Raw genomic sequence first — 24,167 nt, forward strand, 5'->3', positions numbered from 1 at the left:
GTGAGTTCCACAGGGAACATTGAAAATAAGTGGACCCCTCCTTCTTTAGGGCTCAGGTGAGACAGCTTCACCTCCCCCCACCCAGCTCCCACTTCAAAGGAAGAACTCAAGTGGCCAGGCTTCTGCTGGGCCAGCTCTGGCTGGTGCTAGGTCCCTGCCCTTATCAGAGACACACAGGCAGGACATCTGGGAAGTCAGGCCTTCTGCTGCTCCCAACTGTGTGGACTTAGGCAGGTCATTTCCCTTTTCTAGAGCTCAGTTTCTCCATCTGTAAATGAGAGGGTGGGACTGGAATGGTCTCCCAGGTCATACCTGGTAGGGGAGCATGTCCCAGTGGCAGTCCATGGTCTTCTTACCTAGAGTCAAGTCCAGCAGGTCTGAGACGGGAGGTTTCCCAGGAGAGGCTTGTGCACAGCCAGGCTTGGACACTTTTCCCTGCTCTGAAGCCCTACCCTGTATGTGCCAGTGCTCACCAGTAGATGTTTCAAGAGAAGCCCTGGCCAGGCACAGTGGCTCACGCCTGTAATCCCAGCACTTTGGGAGGCCGAGGCGGACGGATCACAAGGTCAGGAGATCAAGACCATCTTGGCTAACATGATGAAACCTTGTTTCTACTAAAAATCCAAAAAAAAAAAAAAGCCGGGCATGGTGGCGGGTGCCTGTTGTCCCAGCTGGAGGCTGAGGCAGGAGAATGGCCTGAACCCAGGAGGCGGAGCTTGCAGTGAGCCGAGATTGTGCCACTGCACTCCAGCCCGGGCGACAGAGCGAGACTCTGTCTCAGAAAAAAAAAAAAAAAAAAAAAAAGAAGAGCCATTAATAGCTCCTTTGTGCACACTTACTCTGTGGCAGGCCCTGTCTTTGGCACTTTCCTCATGCTCTTATCCTTACTCCTCTTTTGCCCTCACAACGCCACCATGAGCTAGTTGGATTATCACCATTACCTAGATGAGGATACTGAAGATCGTGGAGGCTGAAGGTCTCGCCATGCCATGTCACCCCTGGGTGACACACAGCCACACGAAGGCCCAATTACTCAAGATTTCACTGCTCCTTCCGCCCAAACACATCAGGTATCCAAGGAATGGCAGGCGGGTGGCAGAGTGCCTTTTATTTTTTTATTTATTTATTTATTTATTTATTTATTTTTATTTATTTTAAGACATTGTCTGGCTCTGTCCCCCAGGCTGGAGTGCAGTGGCACCATCTCAGCGCACTGCAGCCTCTGCCTCCTGGGCTCAAGCCATCCTCCCACCTCAGCCTCCCAAGTAGCTGGGACTAAAGATGCCCACCACCAAACCCAGCTAAATTTTTTGCATTTTTTTGTAGAGACAGGGTTACACCATGTTGTCCAGGCTGGTCTCAAACTCCTGAGCTCCAGTGATCTGCCCACCTCAGTCTCCCAAAGTGCTTGGATTACAGGCATAAGCCACTGCGCCCAGCTCTAGTGGTGATCTTTAAAGATGCTATGAGTAGCTCCCAAGTTAACTAAAGGAGCTTGCCAGGAGGGAGGCAGGTGCCCTGGCAGAGTGGGAAAGGTGACTCCCAAATGTCAGGGTGAAGGTCATGGAGAGCCTGTGGTAAAGGGCACCTGAACCAGGTCTGTGGAATGGGAAGTCCTTCCAGCATCTTGCACAGTGCAGCAAATAATGAAGCCAATCTAACTTTCTGGGAGTCATGAGCATGGATAAATAAATTAAAAAAATTTTTTTGAAACGGGATTTCACTCTGTCACCCAGACAACAATGCAGTGGTATAATGATGGCCACTGCAGCCTCGACCTCCTCGGGCTTGGGTGATTGTCCCACCTCATCCTCCCAAGTAGCTGGGACTAAAGGCACGTGCTACCATGCCCGGCTAACTTTTGTATTTTTTGTAGAGATGGGGTTTCACCATGTTGCCCAGGCTGGTCTTGAACTCCTGGCTCAATGATTTGCCCCCCTTGGCCTCCCAAAGCATGGATTTTTACCCTTTATCCTTGTAACTCCTCTGTGACCAAGGAAGGGAAGGTCTTACTAATTCATTTTACACATGACCAAGATGAGGCTCAGAGAGGTCCAGTGACTCACAAGTTAGTGACAGAGGCACTCCTAACCCTTTGATTGCACTGACCTGAGAGTGATGGTTGTGATGATGGAGGTGATGGTAGAAGCTAACATTGAGTGACTTTGTAGCAACTCTATTAGGTAAGTACAGTTGTTATTCCCATTTACAAGCGAGGAAACTGAGGCTCAGAGAAATGGATGAACTTACCCCAAGGTGACACAGCTACTAGGTGATAAAGAAAAGATTCAAATCCTGGTAATGTGACTCCAAAACCAAAGCTCTTTTTTTTTTTTTTTGAGACGGAGTCTCGTTCTGTCACCCAGGCTGGAGTGCGATGGCACATCTCGGCTCACTGCAGCCTCCCCCTCCTGGCTTCAAGTGATTCTCCTGCCTCAGCCTCCCAAGTAGTCAGCTACAGGCACGCGCTACCACACTTGGCTAATTTTTGTATTTTTAGTAGGGATGGGGTTTCACTGTGTTGGCCAGGCTGGTCTCTAACTCCTGACCTCAGATGATCCACCTGCCTCAGCCTCCCAAAGTGCTGGGATTACAGGTGTGAGCCACCATGCCTGGCCCCAGAGCTCTTTTTTTTGAAACACGGTCCCTGTCGCCCAGGCTGGAATGCAGTGGTGCAATCATGGCTCACTGCAGCCTTGACTTTCCCAGGTTCATTCTATCCTCCCACCACAGCCCCCCAAGTAGCTGGGACCACAGGCATGTGCCACCATGCCCAGCTAATGTTTTAATTTTTTTGTAGAGAGGAAGTCTCCTTATGTTCTCGAACTCCTGGGCTCAAATGGTCCTCCTGTCTCGGCCTCCCAAAGTGCTGGGATTACAGGTGTGAGCCACCACACCTGGCCCAGAGTCAAAGCTCTTAACCACCGGCTCTTCTGGCTGAGGAATCCTCCCTGCCAAGATGCCAGTGACGTAGGTGCTTTTCTCCAACTCACCTTACTCCATTTACCCACACTGAGAAACTGTAGCTCCATCAGTGAGTGAAGCCCACACCCGCATTACTACTCTCAGAGACTCACTCTCTGCTGTGTGACTTTGGATGAATTTATTTTCCTCTCTGATCCTCAGTTTCCACGTCTGTGAAATACAGAATTTAAACTAGTTGAGAGCTGAGGTCCTGCTTTTCCATAGTCTATAAATCTGTGAGTTTATAAGAATACGGGCTTAAGAATTTCTCCCCCGGCTGGGGCCTGTGGCTTATGCCTGTAATCCCAACACTTTGGGAAGCCTAGACATGGGGATCACAAGGTCAGGAGATCAAGACCATCCTGACCAACATGGTGAAACCCCGTCTCTACTAAAAATACAAAAAACTAGCTGGGCATGGTGGCGCATGCCTGTACTCATGAGGCTGAGGCAGGAGAATGGCTTGAACCAGGGAGTCAGAGGTTGCAGTGACCCGAGATCACATTACTGCACTCCAGCCTGGTGACAGAGCAAGACTCTGTTTCAAAAAAAAAAAAAAAAGAATTTCTCCCCTGCCAACAATTTGAATTTGTCCTTGAATCAATTACAGGAGTGAAAATTCTCTCTTATCTCTTCTGTCTCTCCCTCCCTCCCTCTCTCTCTCTCTCCTCTTCCTTCCTCTTTCTCTCTCTCCCCTTCTCTCAATTTTCAGCCTAATTATAGTTAACTCTGTTATTTAGAGACTTATTATCCAAGCTCATTATGAGTAATTATTCATTCTGGAGGGGAAACAGCAACACTGCTAGTTTAATTTAATGCTTACCTAGTTCACTTAATTAGTAATAAGTCTTGGCAAAACGGTGGAATTCATGGGTCCTTGCTGGATGGGTGGGTGGGGAGAGGCTGTGTATTGTTCTTAGAAAGATAAACAAGGTTTCAGAGTAGAATGTGGGAGGAGGCAAGAGAAGGCTGCCTGTGACCTGGGCCATGACATCTGTCCAGGTTGAGGCTGGCCCACAAGAGTGAAAGGCTGCAAATTGCACAGAGCTGGAAGGACCTTAGGTCAGGTAGCATTTATTAGGCCCCTTCTGTGTGCCATACCCTGTGCAAAGCTCTGGACAAATCTTATTCCTTATGTCTCACGTGTGGGACTTGTGCATTCGAAAAAATGTAAGTACTACCTGCTTTCGGTAATTCAATTCTTATAGTGAGTACGTTCTCCTTTCAGTAGTCTCTCAGGAATTTTGATGAGTTAAGGATAAATTTTCCCATTTGATACCACTATGTCTTTTACCTCTCTCACCCTTTTCACAAAGGGAGGCAACAGAATCTAGCTAAAAGTCAACATTGTTCAGCTTCGACTTTTTAAATAGTTTTAGTCTACTTATGGCAAATAGCAGTGGTTGTCTATGTATGGAAGTGACGTGATTTTCCATTATAGTAAAAATAAGTGAATTGTCACATAGAAAAATATAGAGTAGCCGGGCACGGTGGCTCACGCCTGTAATCCCAACACTTTGGGAGGCCGAGGCGGGTGGACCACCTGACGTCAGAAGTTTGAGACCAGCCTGACCAACATGGAGAAACCCTGTCTCTACTAAAAATACAAAATTAGCCAGGCGTGGTGGCACATGCCTGTAATCCTAGCTACTTGGGAGGCTGAGGCAGGAGAATCGCTTCAGCCCAGGAGGCGGAGGTTGTGGTGAGCCAAGATCGTGCCATTGTAGTCTAGCCTGGGCAACAAGGGCAAAACTCCATCTCAAAAAAGAAAAAGAAAAAGAAAAATGTTGGGTAAAAAAGAAGTCAAGGTGGTACCCAGATGTGCTAACACTTCCAAGGAGAGAGGAGGATGAAAAAAGTCCCCTTCAGGACTCTGGATTAGAGATTGTCCCAGGACATCTGCCAAACCCAAATGCTGCTTCAGAATGCTTCTCAACCCAGGACACCAGGCACCAGATGTCAGGGTGACCCCGCCCCCACCTCCCTTCCCAGCCCCCAGTAGCCTCTCGAAGTTCTTCCCAGGCACCCTGCCCAAGCCCTATGAGTCAAAACCAGGACACTCCAGTCCCTTCTGTCCCTCCTATCACCCCCACTGCCCCTTTGCCATCTCACAGACCACTGATCCCCCTCAGCCCATCATTGGTCCTCCTGGACCCCCTTTGTGCCCCTCAGTGCGTAAACTGAGGACCAAAGAGATGGCTCCACAGCGAATAACAGCAGAGCCCTGGCCAAGCTGAAACGGCTTCCCTGGGCGAGCCCTGGTCCATCCCCACTTTGAGCTTTGGAGCCCAGCAGCCGGGGCCCTTCCTAGAGGTACGGCTCCCACCCCACAACCTCCAAGTCCTGATATGCCTGTCCTGTGGCCCATCTGAGAATCAATGTGTTGCCCTTCCCAGCTGACTTTGTCTCCATAAAGGAGCCTTCAAGCAGCACAGAGTAGTGAGTGGCAGAGTGGGGCGAAGGGGCCAGAGAAGTGTGCCCACCGGGCTTCCTGTGCACCACCTTCAGCCTCACCCAGGGGGCAGGAGCACTGCAGTCATCCACATTCATGTCTTCCTCCGCCATGACATGAATCCCACAGGGATCTCAGGGTCAATGTGTGGCCCACGTGGCCACCCTTGGGGGCCTTCCCACCCTCACCCAGCCAGAGGCCATCCCAAGACACAAGAAAAGAAAAACAAAGAGGTTCTGGAGCGAGCAGCATCTGTCCTTATATCATTTTTATTGGTGGGTTTGTAGCTCCCTGGGCCGGGCCTGGGCTTAGGCCAGTCTCTTGCTCACTCGCTCATAGGTCACGCCTCCGATGGTGGAGACCTGAAAGAAGCAGCCAGGACAGAGGGAGTCAGTGCCCCACCCCGGTAGCCAGGAGGCACCACTGAAGGAAGATGAGCCTCCAATCGCAGCCTTGAGTAGATGAGAGGCGCACCACTTCTTTGGGCCTCAGTTTCCCGATTTGTTCCAGGAGTCAGTGTGCAGACTCCCTGTGATGAATGGTAACCAGCTGTGAGGGGTGATGTGGCTCTGGGTGTGGAACCCTGCACCTCTGTTCCTCTCCATTCACCCATGTCAGGCTCTTCCCCTGAATGATTCCATGTAATCCTCCCAACAGCCATGTGAGTTTGTTCCCATTGTACGGATGAGAAAATTGAAGTTTAGAGAAGTCAAGTAATCCTTCCAAGGCCACACGCCATGGCTGCACCACAGTGTTTGTGGGCACCTGTCACATGCTCGGTGATGGGAAGATACAGTCCCTACTCTCAAGAAGCCTAAGGTTTAGTGGGAGAGGGAGGCAGGGGGATGCTGTTCTTTGAAAGCCCACAGTGTGCGGTGCCCCAGGCTCCATGCCGAGGAGATGTGCTGCCATTGGATGTGCACGTGTCATCAGCTGGTTCTGACACCCAGCAGAAGAAAGCAGCATATCCATGAGAAGGGCAGGTAGCAAACAGAGAGCTGTGGGAGAGCCCAGAGGAGGCAGGGAGCCACTGACTAGATAACAGAAGGGGGAATTGGCTGTTGTACAGAATCCTGAAGAATTGGATTTGGAAAAGCAAACAGGAGAAAGGGAATTCAAAGCAGAGGAACCATATGGCACAGAAAAGGAGACAGGAATGGCTCTGTCCAGCTCAGGAGCAGTAGCTGGTCCAGAGGGGCTGGGCAGAGCGTACCTGTAGGATTGGGCAGTAAGGCCGTGGAAGGTCAAGCGGAGGAGTTTGGTCCTGATTCATAACAAAGGGCAGCAGTGTGAAATGATGTCGATTTGCATATGGGATAGATGGAAGGTCGGGGAGAGGTGAAATCAGAGGAGTCTGGGGCTTGGTGTAGGGGACAGGTGATGAGAACATGGCAGGGGTGCTGGTGGCGGAAGGCAGGAGGGATGCTTACAAAATGCACTGTCTATTGGTGGAGAAGTGGGGAAGTGCCAGGATGATTCTGGGCCTCTAGAGATGGGAGATTTGCAATCAAGACAGCTCCTCTCAGGGCCTAGTTATGCAACTTTTTTTATGTGTGTGCGTGCCTGGGTCTATGTGCATGCATACATGTGTATGTGCCTGGCTGTGTCATGTGTGTGTGTGCATGATGACCCTGAACTCTGGTCACTGCCCACACCACATGGGCTCCATGATAAGGAATCTCTGGGAATTGACAAGCAGGTTCTCTCAGCTTGGGAAGATCGATTCTCTTGTCAGGCCCAAACTTGCTTCCAGTTCTCCTGCCCTGTGCTCTCCCTGCACACCTCACAGGCTGGGGAGGTTTGCTTCTTCTGGGAGTTACTGACTGACATTTCATGTAAAAATGCGTCAAAAGCCCTTTCATCAGATCCTTCAAAATATCAGTTTTCACCCAGGAGAAGAGGGATGTAGTCATTTTTGTTCTTTTTACAGTTTTTCAACACTGTACATCTATTAATTTTTAGATCTTTTTTTTTTTTTTTGAGACAGAGTTTCGCTCTTATTGCCCAGGCTGGAGTGGGCTCATTCTTTGCTCACTGCAACCTCTGCCTCCCAGATTGAAGCGATTGTCCTGCCTCAGCCTCCTAAGTAGCTGGGATTACAGGTGTGCACCACCACACCCAACTAATTTTTTTTTTTTTTTTTTGTATTTTTAGTAGAAACTGGGTTTCACCACGTTGGCCGGGCTGGTCTTGAACTTCTGACCTCAGGTGATCCACTTGCCTCAGCCTCCCAAAGTGCTGGGATCAGAAGCTTGAGCCACCACACCCAGATAATTTTTAGATTCTTTAAACAAAAATGTTAAAGGGGGTTAAAAAGACCCGTGGGCCTGGGCAGAAGAGGCAGGGGGCCTAGTCTAGAAGTCAGCGGATGAGATCTGCCTCTGCATGTACTAGTTGTGTGGCCACGGCCAAGTCCCTTGCTGTCTCTGAGCCTTGTAATGCTGTTCTGTAAAATAAGTATAATGGGAGGGCACGGAACCTCTTGGGCCATCTTATGGACTGCACGTGTGTCCCCCCACCAAACCCATATGATAAAGGTCAAAGCCCCAGTGTGATGGTATTTGGAGATAGGACCTTTAGGGGGTGATTAAGTTATGACAGTGGAGTCCCCATGAAGGATTAGTGTCCTTATAACAACAGACACGAGGCCTGGTGCAGTGGCTCACGCCGGTAATCCCAGCACTTTGGGAGACCAGGGTAGGCAGATCATTTGAGGTCAGGAGTTCAAGATCAGCCTGACCAACATGGTGAAACCCTGTCTCTACTAAAATTACAAAAATTAGCTGGTCATGGTGGCACATGCCTATAATCCCAGCTACTCAGGAGGCTGAGGCATGAGAATCACTTGAATGGGGGAAGCGGAGGTTTCAGTGAGCTGAGATCATGCCTCTATACTCCAGCCTGGGCAACAGAGTGAAATTCCATCTCAAAAAAAAAAAAAAAAGGCCAGGCACAGTGGCTCACCCTTGTAATCCCAGCACTTTGGGAGGCTGAGAGGGGATGAATCATGGAGTCAGGAGTTCAAGACCAGCCTGGCCAACATGGTGAAACCCTGTATCTACCAAAAATACAAAAATTAGCCAGGTGTGGTGGTGGGCACCTGTAATCCAGGTGCCCAGCTACTTGGGGAGGCCGAGGCAGAATTGCTTGAACCTGAGGGTGGAGGTTCAAGAGATCATGCCACTGAACTCCAGCCTGGACAACAGAACAAGACTCTGTCTCGAAAAAAAAAAAAAAAAAAAAAAAACAGACACGAGAGATAACATCTCCCTGCCACGTGAAGAAACCAGGACGAGGGCCCTCATAAGCCCCTGACTATGCTGGCACCCTGATCTTGTACTTTCCAGCTTCCAGAGTTGTGTGAAATAAGTATCTGTGGTGTAAATAATTTACACCACAGTGTCTGAGAGAGGCAGTGTGCTCCTTTCCTCTTGACAGGGCTTGAGATGTGGGCACAAGAAAGCAAAAATGAGAGAGAGAGAGAGAGAAGGATCAAAGAAGGAGAAGCAAGGGGGTCACACAAACCCTGCCTGCCTCATCATGTCTTCCCTGCTGGAGAGCTTCAGGGAGGAGGGAAGGGCCTTTTCTAGACCTACACGGGACCCCAGAGGGTCTGGCCCAGGTCACAGGCTCACAGTGAGGGAATGAAGTATGGAAATGCCTTCTTTTCCCTTTTAACCGCACGTCCATTTCTTCCACCTGGGGAAAACTTGGAGACCCACGGGAAAGAAACAAGTGAGAGGAAGGGCCTCCCAGGGCATCGCTTCCAGTGTAGGAGGAGTGAGTCCACAGATGTGTGTGTTGGACCTGCCAATATTTATGGAATTTTTTAAATTAGTTGCCAATGTTTAATAGTGTGGAGATTTCACATGGAAGTGCAAATTTCCATCTTCTCTTGATAAATCAGAAGATCTGGTAGAAGGGGCCTGATGTCCCTCAAGGAAAAGGAGTGGAGTGGTGGCGTCCTTTGAGGAGCCCACCTGGACCACCTCCTTTATTTATATTCTGGGAAGGATCTTCTGGGCTTCCAGTCTTGTGTCCCAGAAGTGGCTGAGTGTGAGTGCTACAGTCAGGCTACTTAGCATAAAATCCCAGCTCTGTAGTCAAAGCTGTGTGCTCCCTCACTCATCCCTGTGCCTCAGTCTCCTCCTAAAATGGAGATAAAAATCTCCACCTAACAGGGTTATTTTGAAGACCAAATGACATCATGTGCATCCAGCACTCAGCATAGAGCCTGGTACAAGGGAAGTGCTGGTAAAGCCAGCTGCCCAGAGGCCTACTTCTGAGGGGCTGTGGCCAGGAGGCAGAAAAATGTCCAATAATCATCCCAGGAATCAGCAGGACACTCACCTCCACCAGCTTGTCACCCACGATCTCTGAGGTCTGGTGATAGTTGGGGAAATTCACCACCAGCTTCCCGCCCTCCATCTGCACGGTGGCCTGGAATGGAAGCACATTAAGCCTGGGTTGTTGCAGGTGATTGGCAACTATCTGGGGCTGGTGGCTCTGGCAGTAAGAAGAATTTACTAAGGCCAGGCACAGTGGCTTATGCCTATAATCCCAGCACTTTGGGAGACTGAGGCAGGCGGATCACTTGAGGTCAGGAGTTCGAGACCAGCCTGGCCAACATGATGAAACCCCGTCTCTACTAAAAATACAAAAATTAGCCGGGTATGGTGGCTCATGACTGTAATCCCAGCTACTTGGGAGGCTGAGGCACGAGAATTGCTTGAACCCGGGAGGCAGAGGCTGCAGTGAGCAGAGATTGTGCCACTACGCTCCAGCCTGGGCAACAGAGCAAGACTGTCTCAAAAAAAAAAAAAAAAAGGAATTTACCAAGACAGTTGTAGGTGAAAAAAAAAAAAAAGTCAGATTTCTTAGAGAAAGTATGAAAATACATTGCAAGGGTGCACTGGGCAGGACAGCAAGAGAGGAGCTGACTGCAAGGAGACAAAGTCTTGCTGGAGAGTTTATAGACTGTTGCTTATGCTGTGTGCTGAAGAGGGTTTTGTGCAGTACTGACAAAGCAAAGGTTATAGTGAGATAACTTACATTTTTCTATCAGCGGAGGTGATGATAGCTGGGCACAGGAAGATTGTGAGTTATTTGCACAGGAGGGCTATGTGTTCTGGACCATCAAGAAAGGCAGACTTACAGCTTATCTGCTTTCCTTTTTTGCTTTCCCCTGCTGCCGCCAACCTGACTCCTTTTCTATAATTAGAACTCCACATGGGTCACCAGAGGCCTAATGATAGAGGCAAATAGCTGGGGTTCAAATCCCTGGTCCCACCACGTTCTAGCTGCAAGGCCTTAGACATATTACTTGGTCTCCCTGAGCCTTGGTTTCTTCACTTCTTCTTCTTTTTTTTTTTTTTGAGACGGAGCCTTGCCCTGTTGCCCAGGCTGGAGTGCAATGGTGTGATCTTGGCTCACTGTAACCTCTGCCAGGTTCAAGCGATTCCCCTGCCTCAGCCTCCCAAGTAGCTGGGATTACAGGTGCCTGCCACCACGCCCGGCTAATTTTTGTATTTTTAGTAGAGACAGGGTTTCACCATATTGGCCAGTCTGGTCTTGAACTCCTAACCTCATGATCTGCCTGCCTTGGCTTCCCAAAGCGCTGGGATTACAGGCATGAGCCACCATGCCCAGCCAGTTTCTTCACTTCTAAAACAAAAGCAAATGACTGCATTTTTTCTTCTAGCATTCACTATGTGGCAGGCACTATGCCAGGTGCTTTCATGCACTGTCTTGTTTAATCTTCACCACAGCTCTTGGAGCCAGAGATTGTATGTAATCTCCTTTTGCATACTAGAGATATGAGGCTCAGGGGAGTGAAATGACTTGCCCAAGGCCCTACAATTGCTGGTGGGAAATCATGGTTTCAAACCCAGCCAAGGCTCACTCCAGGGTCCAGTGTCTTTATCTCTGTGCTACACAGAGAGGCAGCATAAAAAAAGCACTTATGACAGGGCATGGTGGCTCACACCTATAATCCCAGCACTTTGGGAGGTCAAGGTGGGCGGATCACAAGGTCAGCAGTTTGAGACCAGCCTGGTCAACATGGTGAAACCCTATCTCAGCTAAAAATACAAAAATTAGCCAGATGTGGTGGTGCATGCCTGTAATCCCAGCTACTCGGGAGGCTGAGGCAGGAGAATCACTTGAACCCAGGAGGCACAGGTTGCAGTGAGCCAAGATCATGCCACTGCACTCCAGCCTGGGTGACACAGTGAGTCTCAAATAAAAAAAAAAAAAGCAGTTATGCTCTCTAGTGCCTGGTGTAAAGGCCTGCCCCTGTTGTGTAACTAAGGCAAAGTTTTTTTATTTTTTTTTATTTTTTTATTTTTTTAGATGGACTCTCACTCTGTCGCCCAGGCTGCAGTGCAGTGGCGTGATCTCAGCTCACTGCAACCTCTGCCTCCTGGGTTCAAGCAATTCCCCTGCCTCAGCCTCCTGAGTGGCCGGGATTACAGGCATGCACTACTATGTCCAGCTAATTTTTGTATTTTTGGTAGAGACAGGATTTCACTGTGTTGGCCAGGCTAATCTCAAAATCCTGGCCTCAAGCCATCTACCCACCTCGGCCTCCCAAAGTGCTGGGATTACAGGCGTGAGCCACTGTGCCTGGCCAGCAAGCTTTTTAATCCCATGATTTAGCCTCCCTGCTCAATCTGGGGAGAGTAATTGTAGCAATTTCATAGGATTAACTGCATTAAGATGGAAAAACTATTCAGCAAGTGTCTAGCTTATATTAAGTGTCCAGCAAGTATTAGCTATTTTTCTTATTGTTTTAGTGCCCATGTTTGACCATTAAAAATCAGGAGCATTAAATTGCCAAGTAACTCAAGCTCTTAATGCTGGAAGCCAAACTGGAGAAAGAAGCCTCAGCTCGGGAGCAGGGAGGCCATGTTTGAGAAGGAGAAGTCAGATGGAGGCCTGGGGAAGGAGGGGATCAGCCAGTGGCCTCTCACCTTGAACGTCTTGCCCCCCATTGTCTGTATGTTGCTTTCCTTGCCAACAGTGAACTTGTTGGTCATGGTGTGGCCCCCAGAGTAGTGCTGGGACCAAGTGAAGTCCTGCCCATCCTGCTGCACCTCCGTGACGATCTTGAAGTTGCGGGCTTTTTCGATTACATCGCTGGAGATCCCTGGACCCGGGGACAAGCAGAGTAGCCATATAAGAGCTGCTTTTAACTCTGTGGTTTAGGGAAAGAGCTTTCCTGCCCACCCCCACCACCCTACCCCCTTGTGCATGATAGGCTAGCCTGCAGGTTAAGAGCACAGTGCCTGAGACAGATAATACATGCTGTGGGCCATGTGGCTGGGGAAAGTCAATATCTCTCTGAGCCTCAGTGTATTCATCCACAATATGGAGATAATAAGGCCCATCCCAAAAGGCTGTTACAAGAATTATATTCAATGTGAGTGTGTTTGTGAAGCTCCTGGCACATAGTGGGTGCTCATCAATAATAACCAAGCTTCTGATAGTAATATAAATATAACTGAATCTTGCCAAGCTCGCGAAGTTCTAGAATGAATGAGACTTTCAAGACTGTGTCTTCTGGCCAGTTGTGGTGGTTCATGCCTGTAATCCCAGCACCTTGGGAGCCCGAGGCGGGCAGATCATTTAAGGTCAGAAGTTCGAGAGCAGCCTGGCTAACGTGGTAAAACCCCGTCTCTACTAAAAATACAAAAAAATTATCTGGGCATGGTGGCAGGTGCCTGTAATACCGGCTACTTGAGAGGCTGAGGCAAGAGAATCACTTAAACCCTGGAGGCAGAGGTTGCAGTGAGCTGGGATTGCGCCACTGCAGTTCTGCCTGGGCTACAGAGCAAGACTCCGTCCCCTCCTCCCTGCCAAAAAAGATTGTGTCTTCTAATACTTTCATTTTACAGATAAGGAAGTGAGCACCCAGAATGGGAAAGGGACTTCCCAGTATTTCATTGAAATTTAATGATAGAATCAGGTCTAGAACCGAGGTGGGCTCACTTCCCATCCCACCTTCCCCTCCTTCCCCAGGCCTCCATCTGACTTCTCCTTCTCAAACATGGCCTCCCTGCTCCCAAGCTGAGGCTTCTTTCTCCAGTTTGGCTTCCAGCATTAAGAGCTTGAGTTACTTGGCAATTTAATGCTCCTGATTTTTAATGGTCAAACACGGGCACTAAAACAAGAAAAATAGCTAATACTTGCTGGACACTTAATATAACGAGGCTGTTATAGGTGAAGCCAAGTCATTGCTCCTTCAGGGCCACTGCCAATACGTGACTCAGAGGGGCTCTCGACTCCTCAAAGCCCCAAGGCACAAGGACCCTGGTCTCAGGGTTGCTCTGACCCAGCTGGCAGGCAAGAAGTGGCCACCAAGAGGGAGGGCACGGGTCCCCTTGAGCTGTCCTCTGAACCTTGAGAGTTACACTGCCTGAAACTTTTTAGATAGTGAGATACTGAGATTTCCACAAGATTATCAGATCCACTGTGTCATTGGTTCCTCACAATAGACTGGTGTTATAAGTCAAGCAGTGAGAGAAAGAATGAAATCACTGGTCTCTCTGCCCACAGTGTTTGGCACAGTAAGAGGCCTGTGTTTGCTGAATGACTGTATGAAGAAGTGACTTGTCAAACCTGGTTTCCATGCTAACCCTTTGGCTTCCTCTCCTAGGCAGGACGTGGTGACACCACTCATCACAGGGTCCTGGGTGCCAATGGCCTCTGCCACTGACTTGGGCAAGTCACGCTGAGTCCCCGTTGGTAACACTGAGATAGCCTTGCAAATAGCTGCTGTTTAAATGTTTGATGGGCTGGGCTCGGTGGCTCACGTCTGTAATCCCAGCATTTTGGGAGGCCGAGGTGAGCAGATCACCTGAGGTTAGGAGTTCAGGACCAGCCTGAGCAACAGGGTGATACCCCGTCTCTACTGAAAATACGAAAAATTAGCCAGATGTGGTGGCACGCGCCTGTAGTTCCAGCTACTCGAGAGGCTGAGGCAGGAGAATTGCTGGAACCCAGGAGACGGAGGTTGCAGTGAGCCCAGATCATGCCACTGCACTTCAGCCTGGGAGACAGAGCAAGACTCAGTCTCAAAAATAAATAAATAAAAATAAATACATGTTTGACTAAATAAACATCAAATCTCTACTTCACCAACCAAGTCTCCACTTTACCAATTACTAGCTGTGTGACTTTGGACTAGTTAATTCCCTGGGCCTCAAGTTTTCCATCAGTAAAGTGGAAATACTAATATATTCTATGTGTGTTTTAAAGTCAAAGAGTGTCTAGGCCGGGCGCGGCGACTCACGCCTGTAATTCCAGCACTTTGGGAGGTCGAGCTTGGTGGATCACCTGAGGTCAGGAGTTCATGACTAGCCTGGCCAACATGGTAAAACCCAGTCTTTACTAAAAAAAAGACAAAAAAACCAAAAAAAATTAGCCAGGCGTAGTGGTGCACATCTGTAATCCCAGCTACTCAGGAGGCTGAGGCAGGAGAATTGCTTGAACCTGGGAGCCAGAGGTTGCAGTGAGCCGAGATGGTGCCACTGCACTCCAGCCTGGGAGACAGAGTGAGACTCTGTCTCAAAAATAAAATAAAATAAAATAAAGTTAAAGAGTGTCTTAGTTCTGATTATCCTCAGAGCCTGGGAGTTGCTCAACAAATGTGTGAATGAATGAATGAGTGAGTGAGTGAATGAATGAATGAAATCCTGTCCCATTTTACCTTAGGGGTTTGGGTTCCTGGCCCAGAGCTGGCTGTGAAAAACCAGCCCCGAGGAAGGGACACCCAGGAGTTCACTCACCGAGGAGCTTCATGAACTCATCATAATTCTTCTCACTCTCCATCTCGAACTTGCCGGTGAAAGCCATGCTGCTGGGAGGCTGGAGGCCAGAGAGCAGAGGGATGAGGAAAATGCGTGGTGCTGAGGGGTCTGCTGTCCCAGCTTATAAACTCTCCCAGTTGCTGAGGCTCAGCCCCTAAGTCACCCCACTTCTTCTCCCTCCTGTCCTGAAGAGGAAGCACTTGCTGTTTTATGATGTAGGCAGGACCTGGAGGGACAGAGCCCCGAGGTTATTCACCCTGGGGAAGTGCTGTGACCCCATTGCCATTGCCAGCAGGGTCAGGATGGCAATGGGTTTGAGGAGTCATCACCTCTCTGCCCATCTCTCCCTCCATTCCCACATGCCCTGCCCTCAATGCATGCTCTCACCATCTCTCATCACTCATGCACCCTCTCACTCTGCAACCAAAGCACTTGAGCACTTGCTGCATGCAGGGCCAGCGCTGAAGAAACATAAATGAATGAGACACACCTTTCCCAAAAGAGCCTTTGGTTTAGTCCAGAGACAAGCACACACCTGCAGAGAGTTCTTGTGTAAGCAGGATGTGATGTGCCCCAAAAGAAAAGCAGATGGCTGACGTGGGACGTGGGGAAGGAGCAATGGTGTCCAGTGGGGGGCTGGTGCATGTTTGGGGAGGAGGTGGCATTTGGCACCCATCTTGGAGAACCAATAGGACTTGGATGTGTAGAGAAGCAGGAAGGTTGGAGGAGGCTGAGAACAAAGGGAGACGATATTCTAGGATGAGGGAACAGTGTGATGAAGATGGAAAGGGCAATGATGAAAGGAAACAGTGAGTTTAGCTGGAGCAAAGCAAACTTGAAGGAGAACAGATGCCCCTAAGGGTGCAGATAACGCAACCAGAGTAAAGCAGCCACCCATGGACCTAGGCAGCGCACCTGGAGGAGAAGGTGCCAGGTGCCTTGAAGACGCCTGTGCGCCAGGCACTGGGCTGGGAGCTGGATGAGTTTTATTTTGTTCAAGCTTCAGAGCTGGAAGGGGTTAGGGGTTCAGAATCTTGACTTCCATTTCCTGCTGTGTCTCTCAGTACCACTTCACATGCAGGGACTCTATCTCCTCCGTGATCACTTCAGCCTACCTATCTTGAGAGAATGTCCTCTGCATTGGGCAAAATTGACAGTGCAAAGCATAAAACACTCTGCAAAGGCTCTCGTGATTATTATGTATTTATTTATTTTTGAGATGGAGTTTCACTCTTGTTGCCCAGGCTGGAGTGCAAAGGTGTGATCTCGGCTCACTGCAACCTCCGCCTCCCGGGTTCAAGCAATTCTCCTGCCTCAGCCTCCAGAGTAGCTGGGATTACATGCATGCACCACCACGCCCAGCTAATTTGGTATTTTTAGTAGAGACAGGGTTTCTCCATGTTGCTCAGGCCGGTCTCGAACTCCCAACCTCAAGTGATCTGCCTGCCTCAGCCTCACAAAGTGCTGGGATTACAGGCGTGAGCCGCCACACCCGGCCGATTACTATTATTAATTCAGGAAATCTCTGCATGTCTATTTCCTTTTCCCAGGCTTGCGCTCCATGAATCTCCTTCATTTCCATCTAAAGCTGAATTCAATACAGTTGCTGACTCCCAGACCTGGGACTAAGGGGTCTCTGAACTGGTGAAAAACCAACTCTGCCGCATTTTACCAGGCTTTAATCTCCAATCTTGGAATCTCTAACTCCAGCCAGGACTCTTAGTTTAGTCTAACAGGCAGACAGACAGACAGACACACACACACACACACGTCATGGATTTTTCTAAGTTATATATATAAAAATTTCAAATAATTCAGAGCAAGTGACAGTCCTGTCAGAGGCGGCCTGTGATAATAGTTTGGTATCTCTCCTTCTAGGCTTTTTCTTTCCTTTTCTTTTTTCCTGAGACAGGGTCTCTCTTTGTCACCGTGGCTGGAGTGCAGTGTGTGATCTCAGCTCACTGCAGCCTTGACCTCCCAGGCTCCAGTGATCCTCCCAACTCAGCCACCCAAACAGCTGGGACTACAGGTACATGCCACCATGCCTGACTTTTCTTTTCTGTTTTTTTTTTTTTTTTTTTTTGAGGTGAAGTCTCCCTCCGTTGCACAGGCTGAAGTGCAGTGGCGCAGTCTTGGCTCACTGCAACCTCCGCTCCCAGGTTCAAGCAATTCTCCTGCCTCAGCCTCCCTAATAGCTGGGACTGCAGGTGCACGCCACCACGCTCAGCTAATTTTTAGTAGAGGCAAGGTTTCACTGTGTTGGCCAGGCTGGTCTCAAACTCCTGACCTCAGATGATCAGAAGGCCGCCCACCTCGGCCTCCCAAAGTGCTGAGATTAGAGACATGAGCCACCACACCCAGCCCTTTTAGGCTTTTAAATGCACATATTTACTTTCTTGTATAAATGAGACCATATTTCTCTGTTACCTCCTGTTTATGTAATGATATAGGCACATGTCTATATCATTACAAAAAGATATATCATATCCTGTTCAATAGCTCCAGAGTATTCTATCATATATATGTCTCATAACTTACTTAGCTGTTGCTGGATTTTTAGGTTGTTTGCAATCTTTTCCTATTATAAATAACTGTGATAAAAATATTCTTGTTCACACCTTTCACTGTACATGTCAGATTATTTACTAAGATTACTTGCTAAGGATGAATTCCCAGACAGGAAATTCCTGGAACAAAGGATTGTAGTATTTAAAATTTGTATATCTATTACTTTACTGCCTTTCAGAAAAGCTGTAGCCGTTTACACTCCCGCCTAGAGCATGTGAGAATTTCCTCTCACTGATAATAATAATGATGATATAACAATGACTGATAACAATGACAAGAATAGCTCACATTTATTGGATCTTTATTATGCATTTGGCACTCAGCTGAGTGTTTTACATGAATGATCTTATTTAATCTTCAGAACAACTCTATGAAGTATGTACTGTTATTGCCCCCATTTCACCTAGGAGCAAACAGAGGTTCAGTGAAGTGTTAACCTTGACAAAGTATACCTTGCCAAAGTCACAGAGCCCTGGTGTATAGTTTAGTTTATATTTACTTTATTTATTTTTTTTTTTGAGACAGAGTCTCGTGGGGCGATCTCGGCTCACTACAACCTCCGCCTCCCAGGTTCAAGCAATTCTCCTGCCTCAGCCTCCTGAGTAGCTGGGATTACAGGCGCCCACCATCATGCCCAGCTAATTTTCTGTGTCTTTAGTAGAGATGGGGTTTCTCCATGTTGGCCAGGCTGGCCTCGAACTCCTGACCTCGTGATCCGCCTGCCTCGGCCTCCCAAAGTGCTGGAACTACAGGCATGAGCCACCGTGCTCGGCCTATATTTACTCTTAAAATAGCTTTCAACGTCTTTTTTTCAAAAAATCCCTATAATCCCATAACCCTAATACAAGTAAACTGCTTTTATTAATTAATTAATTAATTAATTTGAGACAGTCTCGCTCTATCGCCCAGGCTGGAGTGCAGTGTCACATCTCGACTCACTGCAACCTCTGCCACCCAGGTTCAAGCCATTCTCCTGCCTCAGCCTCCCAAGTAGCTGGGATTATAGGCACCCACCACCACGCCTGACTAATTTTTCTGTTTTTAATAGAGACAGGATTTTGCCATGTTGGCCAGGCTGGTTTCGAACTCCTGACCTCAAGTGATCCACTCGCCTCGGCCTCCCAAAGTGCTGGTATTACAGGTGTGAGCCACTCTGCCAGGCCTTATATTTTCTACTCTCTTCCTCCCTCTTTTGCTATTTCTCTCCTTCTCCCTCATTATTATTTTCTTTCTTATCAACTGTAACAGATATACAATAACCACACCCCACATAAATACAATATTGTATTCTATTTTTCTTCACCCAGCATTGGTTTGTAAACACAGTCCCATGTTTCTGAAAAGCTGTCAGGTTGGGCCAGGTGCAGTGGCTCACACCTGTAATCCCAGCACTTTGGGAGGCTAAGGTTGGTGGGATCACTTGAGGTCAAGAGTTCGAGACCAGCCTGGCCGACATGGCGGAACCCCATCTCTAGTAAAAATACAAAAATTTGCTGGGCGTGGTGGTGGGCGCCTGTAGTCCTAGCTGCTTGGGAGGCTGAGGCAGGAGAATCACTTGAACCTGGGAGGCGGAGGTTGCAGTGAGCTGAGATGGTACCACTGTACTCCAGCCTGGGCAACAGAGCAAGACTCCATCTCAAAAGAAAAAAAAAAAGGAAGAAAAGAAAATGTAGGAAGAGACCAGCCTGGGCAATATAGAGACCCTCATCTCTACTAAAAATTTAAAAACTAGCAGGTGTAGTGGCATGTGCCTATGGTACCAGCTACTTTGGAGGCAGAGGCAAGAGGATGACTTACGCCTGGGAGACTGAGGCTTCAGTGAGCCATGATTGCGCCACTGCATTCAGCCTGGGTGACAGAGCAAGACCCTGTCTTAAAAAAAAAAAGAAAAGAAAAGAAAAAGAAAATTTGGAAAGAACAAAACACAAATAAATTTGAAGCTACCTGTAATCCTACCAATCTTATTTTTCAATTGTAAAATTAATGCATACTCATTGTTTAAAAAGACGAAAGCTTAAGACTTTGTAAAGGTTAAAACCGCAGATCCCACTACGTCTCATTTTCCAGAGCCAGCTGCTGTTAAATTCAGTAGATAAACTTCTAGGTGTTTTCCACATGCACACAAACATATTTGTGCATGTCCTTTTTTCCTACTCTTTTTAACAAAAATGAAATTCAGAGATACTGTATTGTCTTGCTCTTTTTCACATAGCTATATACATAGATATACATCATGGACATAAATGAGTCTTATTTCTTCATGGAAACTGAAAAAAAAATCTCCATCCATTATTAAAAGCGACTTGCCAAATGGACAAATCCACTAATAGAGTATGTTTCGTCGCCATGCTCTAAGCATGAGAAACAATGAAAAATTCACCATCTCTCTGAAAACCTTGGGGGAAATAATTTTACCACAGTAATGGAGATGCAAGTCAGCCATAACGTGACAGCCAGTGAGTGAGCTAGAAAGGTTTAGGGGGTGGGGCACAGTCTCCTGGAGTCTTCTGGGGTCTCTCTACTTGGAGGAAGTTCATACCTTGTAAAACCCCTCCTTCCTGCCTTGGCCTGCCTGGAATGACTGCTCACCTTTCATCAGTCTTTCTGAATTCTAATTGTCCTTCTACCCCCACCTCCTCCAATCAGGCTTTTTTGATTACTCCAACCTGTAGAGATTGTCCCTTGCAAAAATCCCCACAGCCTGTACCTTCTCTTTGTAATGGCTCAGTGGGTGAATCTGGGCTTTAGAGTCACTCAGCCTTCTCATGTCTTAGCTCTGAGACTTCAGACACACCATTGATTCATTCAACAAACATCACCTGAGCATCTCTAGTTCACTGGGTTCTGGAAATACCAAGTACCTGTCCTCAAGTCTCAAGTCTCTTTTTTTGAGACAAAGTCTCACTCTGTCACCCAGGCTGGAATGCAGTGGTACAATCTCGGCTCACTGCAACCTCCGCCTCCAGAGTTCAAGCAACTCTCCTGCCTTAGCCTCCCAAGTAGCTGGGATTACCGGCCTCCATGACCACGCCCGGCTAATTTTTGTATTTTTAGTAGAGACGGGGTTTCACCATGTTGGCTAGGCTGGTCTTGAACTCCTGATCTCAAATGATCCACCCACCTCGGCCTCCCAAACTGCTGGGATTACAGGCGCGAGCCATGGTGCCCGGTCTGTCCTCAAGTCTTGTGGGAGACCCAGTCCCATAAACAGGCAATTACAACATGATGTGATCAAAGAAATAAAGTTTGCAACATAAGGATATTTTTGGAACACAGAGACATCACCCGACCGCTTCCTGAGTATCAGGGAAGGCTGATATGAGAAGAATTAACAAATAAGTCAAAGCCTTACTTATTTATTATTATTAATTAATATTATTATTAGGCAGGGTCTCACTCTGCCACGCAGGCTGGAGTGCAGTGGCACCATCAGCCTCAGCCTCACAGGTTCAAGAGATCTTCCTGCCTCAGCCTCCTGAGTGGCGGGGACCTCAGGCATGCTCCACCACACATGGCTAATTTTTTAACTTTTAGTAGAGACCAGGCCTCACTTGTTGCCCAGTCTTGCCACAAACTCCTGGACTCAAGCGATGCTTCTGCCTTGGCCTCCCAAAGTGCTGTGATTACAGGTGTGAGCCATCACCTGGCCTCATTCATTATTATATGGGGAAAAAAATACCGATATTCCAGAGTTTTAATGAGATTAAATGAAAGTACGTAGCAAAAGTGCTTAGTACAGGATCTAGCATTTCACAGGTGATTGTTGAAGGATATCTACTGTTATTCTCACTTACTGGCAATTTGTCTAGCCTAGCTGTCTATTTTGAACTACTGTTTATATATTGTAGCATTAATTTAATTTAACCCTTCACAAAGTGAGTCTTTTATCTCCCAACTACATTGTGATCCCTTCCAGGCCTCAAGCTGCATTTCATTTTTCCTTCTGTATGTGTACCCAGTGGGTACTGGGATAGTGTTGATTTCACTTTATTTGTTCAGATCTATCTGGAATAGGCTGTAAGGCTGTGTTCATACACTACTGGGGATGTAGGAAGGGAGGGCTTGTGAAAAATGGAAATCCCTGCTTCCTGACTCCCCAAATTTCTGGTTTGGTAGGTCTGGGGTGGGGCCCTAGAATCTGCATTTTGACAAACTCCCCAGTGATTCCACTGCTCAGCAGCCTTGAGAAGCTCTAGGCCAGGGGATGTGGGCAAGAAGGACCAGGTGGCTTCTCCAGGCCCCCGCTTAACTCCCTTTCCCATTGATTTCCTCCTGCACGGTCAGAGCTGTTTTTTCCTTAGTTGCTACTCTTCCAAGGTCAGTGTCCAAAGCAGGATGGGAGTGGTGGGGCTATGGGAAAGGATGACATTGGCACTCAGCTGACTGACTCAGCCATGCTCCCACCCCTTCCCTAGAGTCCAAGTGTACATCTGACCCTCCACCTTCCATCCACCCATGCCTGCCTCTTCCCCTCTTCCCCTAGGTTTACCTATTTGTTCAGACCCTCATTGAGAACCTCCCCGGAGGGGTGAATGAACTCAAACTGCCTCCGTATCACAGTGAAGTTTTATGAGGCAATAGAACCAATAGAACAACTATACCCCAATAGAGATAAACAAGAGCCCAAGGCTAATTCCCCTAGGCCACCCCAACTTTCCACCTGAACTCTGGCCCCTGCCTCAGCCAGCTACCATTATTCTCAGAGTAATGCCTGGAGAAGGGGGTGGGAATACAGGTTCTTGAGTCCATGGGTGGGGAGGAGCCCTGGGCACCCTCCTATTCTCTCCATCCCCAAGACCTTACAGGTCTTGCATAGAGTAAGTGAACTATCAGACTTATTGATTCCTTGATTAAACTCCCCTTCCTCTTTCCTCAACTAAAATCTGAAATACTAGTTGGCATCGATCCCTAGAATGTCAGGGCTAACTGGAACCTCTGAGAACAGTATTTTCCCATGATGATACTTCTAGTTTCACTCTCAAGAATCAAAGACCAGGAGTTTGAGATCAGTGTGGCCTACATAGTAAGACCCTGGCTCTAAAAAAATTAAGAAACAATTAGCTAGGCATGGTGGCTTGCGCCTGTAGTCCTAGCTACTGAGGAGGCTGAGGTGGGAGGATCACTTGAGTCCAGGAGTTTGAGGCTACAGTGAGCTATGATTATGCCACTACAATCCAGCCTGGGTGACAGAATGAGACCCCAACTCATTAAAAAAAAAAAAGGCCAGGTGCAGTGGCTCACGCCCGTAATCCCAACACTTTGGGAGGCTGAGGCGTGAGGATCACCTGAGGTCAAGAGTTCTAGACCACCCTAACCAACATGGCGAAACCCCGTCTCTACTAAAAATACAAAAATTAGCCAGGCATGGTGGCAGGTGCCTGTAATCCCAGCTACTCAGGAGGCTGAGGCAGGAGAATTGCTTGTACTCGGGAGCAGAGGTTGCAGTGAGCTGAGATCGCGCCTTTGCACTCCAGCCTAGGAGACAGAGTGAGACTCCACCTCAAAATAAAAAAAAAAGTCAAAGACTAAGATAAGAAAATCCAGTTGGCACTTTGTTTATCCACAATGAGAAATGAAAGAGACAGAGACTCTGGGCACAGGCTGCCTAGGTTTGAATCCCAGCTCTGTCACTTACTGGTTCTGTGGCCTTGGGCACCTTATTTATTTTTTTGTGTCTCAGTTTTCTCATCTGCAAAATCTGGATAATAACGGTGCCTACCTGAAGGGGATGTTACTAATATTAAGTGAGTTAAGCCAGGGGTGGTGGCTGTCACCTGTAATCTCAGTGACTCAGGAGGCCAGAGGCCAGGAATTGGAGACCAGCCTGGGCAGCACAGCAAGACCTTGTCACTAAAAAAAAAAAAATAGAAAACCTTAGCTAGGCATGGTGGCCTGTATCCGTAGTCTCCCTGCTACTCGAGGGACTAAAAGAAGGATTGTTTGAGCCCAGGAGTTCAAGGCTGCAGTGAGCTATGTTTGTGCCACTGCACTACCGCCTGGGTGACAGAGCAAGACTTGACTCTAAAATAAATAAATAGGCAAGGCACGGAGGCTCATGCCTGTAATCCCTCCTCTTTGGGAGCCTGAGATGGGAGATTTGCTTGAGCCCAGGAGTTTGAGATGAGCCTGGGCAACATAGAGAGACCCTATCTCTACAAAAAATAAAATAAAATAAATCAACTGGGCATGGTGGCGTGTGTCTGTAGTCCCAGCTAGTCGGGAGACTGAGGTGGGAAGATCACTTGAGCGTAGGAGTGGAAGGCTACAGTGAGCCATGATCATGCCACTGCACTCCAGCTTGGGCAACAGAGAGAGATTCTGTCCAAAAATAATAATAATAATAAAATAAATATATAAATAAGATAAAATAAAAT

The 24,167-nt window shown here is 47.9% G+C and overlaps 1 protein-coding gene across 2 annotated transcripts in view; it reads right to left on the reverse strand.

Annotated features, from left to right (window-relative positions):
• Positions 1 to 783: 783 nt before the first annotated feature.
• FABP6 (fatty acid binding protein 6) overlaps positions 784 to 24,167 on the reverse strand; it is a 30,320-nt gene continuing 6,936 nt past the window's right edge. The window contains exons 2-5 of one of the 2 annotated variants that reach the window (XM_055285405.2): positions 15,205 to 15,283; positions 12,388 to 12,563; positions 9,767 to 9,856; positions 784 to 5,778 (exon numbers count right to left, since the gene is read on the reverse strand). In XM_055285405.2, the coding sequence (XP_055141380.2) occupies positions 5,725 to 5,778; positions 9,767 to 9,856; positions 12,388 to 12,563; positions 15,205 to 15,283 (399 nt within the window). In that variant the 3' untranslated portion in view covers positions 784 to 5,724. Of the gene's footprint in view, positions 5,779 to 7,566; positions 9,857 to 12,387; positions 12,564 to 15,204; positions 15,423 to 24,167 lie in introns of those variants that run through there. The other variant, XM_063643152.1, reaches the window with a different exon arrangement.

The sequence above is a fragment of the Symphalangus syndactylus genome, chromosome 7, assembly GCF_028878055.3.
Source record: "Symphalangus syndactylus isolate Jambi chromosome 7, NHGRI_mSymSyn1-v2.1_pri, whole genome shotgun sequence".
Taxonomy (NCBI): domain Eukaryota; kingdom Metazoa; phylum Chordata; class Mammalia; order Primates; family Hylobatidae; genus Symphalangus; species Symphalangus syndactylus.